The 9,913-nt window shown below is 37.5% G+C and overlaps 1 protein-coding gene across 1 annotated transcript; it reads left to right on the forward strand.

Annotated features, from left to right (window-relative positions):
* The first annotated feature begins 1,173 nt into the window (after positions 1 to 1,173).
* nkx2.1 (NK2 homeobox 1) lies at positions 1,174 to 4,058 on the forward strand. The gene is made up of 2 exons (XM_083543425.1): positions 1,174 to 2,009; positions 2,464 to 4,058. Exons 1-2 carry the CDS (start codon positions 1,640 to 1,642, stop codon positions 3,123 to 3,125), a joined length of 1,032 nt encoding a protein of 343 aa, XP_083399551.1. The 5' UTR covers positions 1,174 to 1,639; the 3' UTR covers positions 3,126 to 4,058.
* Positions 4,059 to 9,913: the final 5,855 nt, after the last annotated feature.

Consider the following 9,913-nt stretch of genomic DNA (forward strand, 5'->3'; position numbering starts at 1 on the left):
CAAATGTAGCAACACAACACTACATTTTGTCGTTTTTTTACATATATGAATATATATTCCAAATATATATTTATTTTGTCTTTCTTGAAATTTCATATTTTTACACTGGACATTTTTACAGTCTGGTGAACTATATTAGTTTTTCTTATTCATAAATGAACTAGGCCTAGTGCGTTTATGCTAAAAAAAAAAAAAAAAAAAAAAAAAAAAAAAAAACCGAACCACAAAGTGACTGGTGAGTAACACTTGCTGAAACTGGGATCTTAAAATTTGATTACATTCTGGAATTCCCACCTATGTTAAAACGTAAAAATTTTATATTATATTCTAGGATATAATTATAGTTATAATCCGTTTTTTCGCAATTTCCCGTAATGGCGTGTGTAAACAGATTTTTACACCCCTATAAAGGTTGTCTAATATGATCTCGTAAAACGCAACTCTTATGACCACAAATGCGGTCATCGTCATCATCATCATCATTATCAGCATCATTGTTTTCAATGCAGCAGCAGTGGTAATAGTAGTAGTAGTATGCTGTGCATAATGTAACACTATTATTATTATTATTGTTTCCATTAGCATCCTCAAAGGTGATTCTCTCTACTCTGAAAAGAGAGAGAGACGAAATTAAGCCCAGAACTGAGTTGGCAGTTGGGCAGCCTACCTACTTGAGCGCCGTTAACTTTACCTGAGAGGCTCTCCTCTTTCTCCTCCTTCTCCTCCTTCTCCTCCTCCTCTGCCCGAGTACGGTTGTTTAGAACTGGCTGTCTGTGACAAGTGGATGAGAGATTTAACGGCGCACTGCTCACATCCAATAATACCAGACAAGAAATAAGTTAATCATTCACGCAGCCTCTCATTCCGCGCATATGTATTTATTTATTTATCAGTCCGTGTTCCTTCCTCGTAGCAAGGGCACTTTTGCCAGTCTGAGCACGATGGGTCATAATGTAAACACGTCTGCAATCACTAGAGGCCTCTTGTGGCCATTAAAAGTCAGGAGTTCAACTCGAGCTTTTTTAGGGACTGAGTGGTTCTCGAAGATTCAAGTCCTCGTACGCGCTCTCATTAAGTGGCCCTCATAAACATCACTCTAAAATGTCAACGTTGCATCCATAGCTTTGTGTGAGCAGCAGTGGCGTTTTAGCCATCATGTTATGAATTTAGCGAACAATTCACTTTTACGCATCGGTGCAGTTGCGTGGGTAAGTGTCTTTTTTTTTAAAAAGTAGTGTGGCTGCGTTTATTTGAAACCAGGCACCGTGCGGCCACGTAATAGGAATTATGCGCTGGTGCACAGATGACAGCGTTGATTTGTATTGTTGCCTTAGCTGCTGATGCCCCGCCTCTGACGGTAGCCTTAAACCTGGCACCCAGCTAAAACAAACGAAAGTCAGTCTCGAGCTCCCACTCAAGCCAATTAAGGCGGACTTCACGCGCCCTCTTACGTGTCTATCTCTCTGTGTCGACGCAGAAGCAACAGGAACAGAGGAGCGGGCCAAAAAAAAGAGAAGAAGAAGAAGAAGAAGAAGAAGAAGAAGAAGTAGTAGTAGTAGTAGAAGAAGAAGAAGAAGAAGAAGAAGAAGAAGAAGAAGGACAGGTTCCTTTGCCTTCTGATTTTTTCCAACACAGAACAATGTCGATGAGTCCTAAGCATACGACTCCCTTTTCTGTGTCCGATATCCTAAGTCCTCTTGAGGAGAGCTACAAAAAAGTAAGTATGGAGGGGAACAGTTTGGGGGCTCCTCTTGCTTCGTACCGGCAGCCGCAGGTCACACAGGCTGCGATGCAGCAGCATCATATGGGCCACAACGGTGCCGCTGTGCCCGCTGCCTACCACATGACAGCTACAGGAGTGCCACAGCTGTCCCACACGGCTATGGGAGGCTACTGCAACGGCAATCTGGGAAACATGAGCGACCTGCCGGCTTATCAGGACGGCATGAGGGGCAGCACGACAGCCACAAGCTGGTACGGAGCAAACCCTGACCCGCGCTTTTCTACCAGTAAGTGAACATTATGGTGCTTTTTTTTCTTTTATAAAATACAAATGCCACATTTAACTCATCCGGTGAAATGTGTTGCGTTTTAAGGCTAAAGTCTACACACGAAAGCGGCTAATTTGTGTTTGTTTATATGTTAAATGTGTTGTTTTGCTTGTAGAAACAATTAAACGTCCCACCTGCTTAACTTATATACGCAACATTTACCGTGCGCGCGCACTGTTTATAAGCACGATCATAACACAGTAGTTTGGTTATAAAATATAGATTTAGGCGTGGAAACCTTGTTTTTAAGCATGCATAAGAAATATACCGATCACACCTCCATTTAATGCATGTTTATTAGCGATTAGATCTTACTTATTTTTATTATCGCTATTTGTATTCTTATTGTGTGTCATTGTTCTTATTGCGTTACATTAAATATTACAACTAACGACGATTTTTCCATTTGCAGTCTCTCGATTCATGGGCTCGTCTTCCGGCATGAACATGAGCAGCCTTGGATCTTTGGCAGATGTGGGGAAAGGCATGGGATCTCTGAGCAGCGCGCCGAGGAGGAAAAGGCGCGTGCTCTTCTCGCAAGCGCAGGTCTACGAGCTGGAGCGCCGCTTCAAGCAGCAGAAGTACCTCTCGGCGCCGGAAAGGGAGCACCTGGCCAGTATGATCCACTTGACCCCGACCCAGGTGAAAATTTGGTTCCAGAATCATCGCTACAAAATGAAGAGGCAGGCCAAAGACAAAGTGTCGCAGCAGCAGATGCAACAAGAGAGCGGTTCTTGCCAGCAACAACAACAGTCTCCGCGGCGGGTAGCCGTGCCCGTGTTGGTGAAGGACGGCAAGCCGTGCCAAGGCGGCGGCCACACTCCCACTAGCGCGGCGCAAAACCACCATCACCAGGGTGCCAACGTCATGCTCATGGCTAACAATGGCACTATGGGCCAGCATCCGAGTCAGCAGGTAGGCAGCGCGGGCCAGTCTCCAGATTTGGGCCAGCACGGCACAAGCCCCTCTTCCCTTCAGACTCAGGTGACTGGTCTATCACACCTGAACTCCTCTGGCGCCGACTACGGAACAGCCTTACCATGTTCCGCTCTGCTGTACGGCAGGACATGGTGACGACGAGACAGACCGCAGACGGATAGACACTAAAGGCTATTTGACCTCGACGTCTGCTTTGACCGAGTGAACAGCAACACACATAACAATGAAATTCTCTGTAACCGTTTTGAACCGTCCGGTCTGCTTTGTTGTTATTTTTGTCCCCATCCTCTCAGAATTCAGACTGGAAATGTGGAGGGGGGGTGAAAAGGTCAATCAATGCAGAATGATTGAGAAAAATAGCATTTTCCCAATCTTTTATTATGAGGATGTGCGTCCAAAGAAGGCAAAGAAGATGGAATTATTTATATAGCTTTTAAGCGGAGACAATATATAAAAAAACACATCCCGACGGATAAAATAAAAAGCCTCAGTTGGCACTTTAAGACGCCGCCTCCCATTCTGACTGCTCCAGTACATTCCTGATTCTTAGAGATTGCAATGTAAGCCGTAGCTTGTACATTCCTGTAAACGGTTTGGATTTAATACATAGTTTTTAGCGATATGTATATGTATAAAACATTTTTTTTATCGATATTGAGGGTAATATGTTATTTGAGTTTCACTGGTATTTGTACGTTTCATTTTCCTTGTAACTTATAGATATTTGACTTAAGCGCAGTCATACAATCATATTAATAAATTATGGAAAAAAAAATGATACACATTCTTATTAAAATTGGTTGCCAGAATTAATACGGTGTCACCCAACCGAATAAAACCTACTTTAATTTTGTTCATAATTTTTTTGGATAAAGTTTGTTGATAGAGAAAAAAAACCCTGTTAATTAAACCCAAATATGAATGAGAATAAATCGCGTATGATTTCTGCGACTGCGAATTGTTTTGTAATACTCAGGATTATGACCAGGACAAATTTACATTGATCTATTTTTTCCAAACTTTACAATTATACCTAGGTTTTTTTTTTATTATTATTTAAGAACTCGTCAGGATTGATATAGTCACATGCTCATGCAATGGTCATAAACGTGATTTTGTACGTAATTGACACCAAAATAGGTTGTAATAAAGTCTGTACAGTTCCTCGCAGAAATAAAGCGAAATCTATTCGTGAAGTGCCCCTTAAAAAAAAAAGTATATGGATATTTAAGAACAACAAAATTTTTAAAAATAAAAATAAAAAACAATTAGCTCTATACACAATACAATTTTGAGATGAGATGACCATCCGAAAGCGTGTACATTTAAAGTAATTACTAGAAAGCAAAGAAAACAATAAAATGCTTCCTTGCAGAACAATACGCTATAGCTTATTCGCAATATTAAATGCAACAATCCATATCGCCCACACGTAGTTTTAACCCTGTTGTTTTATTAAATTCTTTGTTTGTTGCTTAAAAAGTAAACCAAAAGCCAGACCTTTGTGAAAGTCGGCGCCGTTTTTTGAGGTTTGTGTTTTTGGCGGCTGTGTGAGTCAGTGAAGGTGATGTGTGCGCACATCAAACAAACGCTCCCGAAAGCAAGCTTATCAATCAGATCCCTGGCCAAACAAGCCAGAGTTCACCCAAAGAACCGTGCGACACAATAGACAGTGCATTATCAGAACAGCCTCTGTCTTTACCACGCGTGTGGAGTCAATGCTCAACTTATTTATCCACGGAATGATAAAGTTTTTAAAAAACAGCACCAGGGGTCAATTAAATTGTGGATTCAATTGAAGGACCGGGAGGTAAAAATGTCAAATGAAAAAAAGTCTTTGTGCACTGATAGAAAATTGGCTGCTAACCGAAATAATCGCGAACTACTCATGCAGAAAATCAAACCCAAAAATAACATGCGAGCAACGCAGTCCAACCTTCAGTCCGTGTTGTACACCAGTGACATTGCAGGTTTTATTAAAAAAATGTATGTCTTCAGACAGGTGTCTTTGACAGGAACATCTAACAATGCTAGCTAGAGTTTCTTCCCCCGTTTTGCACACTGAATGTCCGATTGTTGTGGACAATTGTTAAGTTTGAATTATTAATCGAGAAACGAAATTCAGCAGATTATTATAAAAAAAAAACCTTAGTTAAACTTACCTTTCCTAAAAGCTGAGAATATTTTTATTACAAGTTTTAACAGGTCAATTTAAACAGTTATAACGTTATTAAATGTTGTGTTTTTATTTTTAATTTAAATTTATTTTTTTTGTAATAGCTTTTGTAGTATACGCCAATGCTTTTAGGTTTTTGTTAGAAATGATAACAGTTCTACACTGATCAATATTGATCAAATTTAATACAGATATGATAATGCTAATTCTCTTTTTGAAAAAAAAAGTATGTATATTAGATGTAACCGAAGTGGTTTATGTGTAGTTTGCTAAGTGAATTACTGTTCCCCTATTCTGTGCACCCATTTGGACTGAATGCATACAGGTGATTGTTCCACCTGGGTGCTTGTTTGTTGACAGATTATTCTGGTTGCATATAAATGGGTTCCAGAGAAGTTAATGCCTCCAGCTGTTTTTACATGAATTAATCGTCTATTTCAAACCGTGTTGAGACGCTTTCTGGTTTAAAGACGAAAACGGTTTCAACATAAGTACAGTGTCCAGATTTACATGTTAATAGCATTAAACGTCGTGAGAGGTGTCTAATTCTACACACAAATGTTTTTATTTTGTTCTTAATTTATGGGCAGTCCTCCTAAAGATGTATGATGGTCCAGACAGGTCCGGCTACTTGGACTGCGGGTCGTAGTGTGTAATGAGTCTCTGATTGTAATCGCCCACTTCTTTTTGATGATTAGTCGTTAAATCAGCGACTGTCTTTATATGATCTGTTCATGGTAACGTTTAGTTCTAAAAAAGATATTGCCGTAGCCCTTCAGTGAGCTACGTGTACGTTACTATCCGCAACGTCCACTTGCTATTGGCTGAGTTCCTGTGAGCTTCAAAGTGCATTAGAAAATATGGGGAGGAAGAATTCTGTCAAAAATACATCGAGACCAAATTTTCGTTCTTTACTTGTACAGTGAGTACATTAGAAATGTTACACATGACCCCTCGTATGCTTCAAGAATTATTTAAATTCGGTATATTAGTTTATAGAATGTATCCCTTTTGGAAAGAGGCAAACAAATTTCATGGGCGGTTGTTGGATGGTATCATATTTCTCAGCATGTGAATAAAAGCTGCCTGGCGACCAGATAAATCAATTCTCCTAAATCAAGAAGCAAAACAAATAATATAAAACATATTCCCAACGACAGCAAGTTGCCTTTTAATTTCCGTGCAAATTCAACAACTTTGAAACAGCAGCCGAGATGCGCCCAGAGATTCTATTAAGTTCTGTAGGAGACTTTTTTGTTGGATCCGCCGTGAAAGACTACAGATTACATTTACATGTCTGAGGCTTGGTGTGTGGTCTTTGTGTGGAGCTTACACGAAGCGTGTGTACTCTCGTCGCTGTCTTTCAGCACATACGTTGCACAACTACGGACAGCTAAAGACAATCCTAACTGTATTATGAGGAAAGGTCTCGGTTACTGCCATCAGTTAGACCCTAATCCCAACGTAATCACACGAGAGCTAGGGTATGCTGCATCTCTGCTTTATTTGGAATACACAATCTAGGTGGGCGGAAATAAGATATTTTGTACCGATTACTCATCGTTTTAGCAATCAGATTACAATATTTTCTAAAGTAATTAGACCACCTACTTGAGCAAAGCGGCTTAAAGAATGTTTGTTCAATAGAGAAATTTAGAATAAAAAATATATATATTCTGGAGACCTATTCTGGAATCTGTTAAGTCTGCTGAAATTCCTATTTCATTATAGCTATAAACATACACACACACACATATGTATGTATATGTGTGTGTGTGTGTGTGTGTGTGTGTGTGTGTGTGTGTGTGTGTGTGTGTGTGTGTGTGTGTATGTATGTATGTATGTATATATATATATATATATATATATATATATATATATATATATATATATATATATATATATATATATATATATATACTGTTATAATCTAAAAAAAAAGAAGTTGTTTACTATTTATATATTTATCAATAAAGCCACTATTTTAATGTTTGGCGATCAATAATGGAAAACAATGTTAAGATTGGACATTTTGGAAATTGATTTGTAATATATATATTGTTGTATGATTTGTGTTTCATTATTTTTATTTTCGCTACGTAATCTAAGGTTGGTGCGAATTAGCCCTCTGTCAAAACACTGTATTTGTAAAGCGTGAAAAAATCGCCTGTGCAATTCGTGAAAAAACTATGACGATCATAGAGATGATAGAATGTTCCATTATAGTACAGTGTGACGGCTGACTAAATCGCTGATTTAACATTTTAGGATTCAATTTAATCTTCTTCGTAAGATCAAGAAAAATATCGCTTTGGACGGAAAATTGGCTGCTGTCCATGGTGCTAAAATATTCCAATTCAAAAGTCACATAGAAAACAAGTTTAGTATAATTTATTTGACTTGCCATTGGTTTGCAATCAAACTACTAAAAATTGTAACACCCGATCCTTAAACCTGACTGTAACTAATATTTTACAGTAAAAAAAAAAAGGTGGGACCCTGCAGTAATGGTAAGTAAAAGGTCCAGAGGTCACATATTTTCATATACAACTTACAATTGAAGTCATCCGTAGAATTAAATATTTTGAAAAATAATATACAATAGATGTATCTTTGTCTAGATGTATTTTAAAAACGACTAAATAATATCATCCATTTCCTTGGTTTACTGTTAAAATATTTGAAATTCAAAACGTCAGAATTCTTTTAAATTATTCAGGATCCTTCCTTTTTTAAGAATGTAATGTGTAGCAATCAAACTCTGCTTTTGGGTTCGACTCTGAACCTTATTCAGGTATCCAGACATTCTACTTATCTACTTATCCAGGCGTATATTCAATTTAGAAAATTGTAACAATATAACGACTAACAGATCGTTCAACAAATTGTGCAACACTTCCAACAAATTGTGTAAGCATTTAAGTAATACACATTTCTCAAAATTTCTTTGAAATTATCTCTGTTATTGGTTTCAATTTGATAGTTATTATTTAAAAAAATTATCTAAATGTTTATTGCTGGCTGGGGGTTGGGTCTGTGGTGGCACTGGTTGGCCAAATTTGATTGGTCACTTCTGGTACATCGTACTGAAGATTTGTTGATTTGTTAGATCAGTAATGTGTTCATTCATTTGTGTTTTTGTCATTACCACTGGATTACATGGATATGATTTCCCATTCCGAAAACCATCTGATTGTCTAAACGCTAGCTAAAAATATCTGCTTTTTCCCCGCAATATAGCAACAAATTTTGCGAATCCAAGGTTAAAACTATCGTACAATTGGGAGACTGTTTCCACAAAGCAAAAAATTTAGCAGATATAAAGTTAGAAACCTGATAGTTGATCAAAAGAAAGTGGTATTGAGATGTTGCAGGTAGACCCGGACATTAACAAAGAGGGTAGAATTAATACATAGTACATTTTCATTATTAAATATAACTGTAATGAAATCCCTAATTGGATATAAGGATTTTGAAATGTAACCCGTTATTTTAAACTGTCTCTTTGAAACATACAACAAAAAAAGTATCGCACTCAAAATCTGTCTCTCCTACCAGCAAAGTGAGCGCCATCCTGGTTATGAATTAAATGGTAAATGAAGTATGGAATTCAAAAGAAATTCAGAAGGATATCTAAATTGATCTAATTCTTCTGCTTCTTCTTCCTTTTCTTTTTGTTCTTATTATTATTTTCCTCTTATTCTTCTTACTATTATTATCTATATATCTAAGCCTACTATCCTAGGAATTTGCCTTTTCAGTGGACTGTTTTCATTTAAATTCGTTATATTTGTGATTTGAATTACTGTATATTCGTTTGAGAGATTGTTAATTAAGCCTATTAGAATCAATCACTTGAAATATTAATGCACTATATTTTAGGAAGTTTGTTCCTTCCGGTTACCACCTTAAAAATCTACAGCTACATACACACATATTCCATCCAAACACATTAATAGCATTGTTCTAAACTGTTTGCTTAGTTTGCATTTGGGTAAGTGGGGGAAAATTACAAAATACACTGTGGATAATATATATTTTTTGGAGATGGCATTTAATTTTGTCATTATTGAAGTGAAAGTCGTCATTGGTCCCTTTGCCTAATTCCATGCCACAAATACCCACATTTTATCCCCCAAACCCCTTTACATTGTACCTGTCTTGACTGAGATAGACTAAAAAAACAAAACAAAACACTTAACAAAAAGCGTCCATACTTTGACTTAATTCAAATTTCGTCAGTCTGCATAAAACTTATTATGCATGGCGTTCATGTGCCCATAATGACTTACAGGAACAATGTTAGCGTTTATTGAATACTGGTGATTGTGTTGCTCTGCCTCCTGCATTGGATTTGAAAAAAAAAATCAGAAAAGCTGTTGTTTGGTTCGAAATATCTTATTTTACCTTGCATTCCAAAATGTACGTGACAAATTGCACAATTACAAATCAACTGCAATCACATCCTTTAGTAAATCTTACTCCAAAATATCTTTAATTGTCCGGCATCTGCTTGTTGAAGCCATTGTACAGTGCATACAAAACGGGTCATTTGCGAGGAGAAATACTTAGCCTGCAAAGCAGAATGCAAGATGCCGTAATACTTGACCTTTCAGTGTAATTGTAGCAGCAGTGAAATGCCTCGCATTCAGCGCTATCTGAATGGAGCGTTTTCCATGCAATGAACAAAAAAAAAAACACCCCGCATTTTCATACCTCGCCTTTCTTTATGGCTTTTGGTTTTGTT

This window comes from Silurus aristotelis (assembly GCF_946808225.1).
Source record: "Silurus aristotelis genome assembly, chromosome: 6".
NCBI lineage: Eukaryota > Metazoa > Chordata > Actinopteri > Siluriformes > Siluridae > Silurus > Silurus aristotelis.

Coding starts and splice junctions, on each gene's coding strand:
- nkx2.1 (XM_083543425.1), top strand. CDS start 1,640: ATGTCGATGAGTCCTAAGCATACGACTCCCTTTTCTGTGTCCGATATC. Junction 2,010..2,463: donor TGACCCGCGCTTTTCTACCA/GTAAGTGAACAT, acceptor TTCCATTTGCAG/TCTCTCGATTCATGGGCTCG.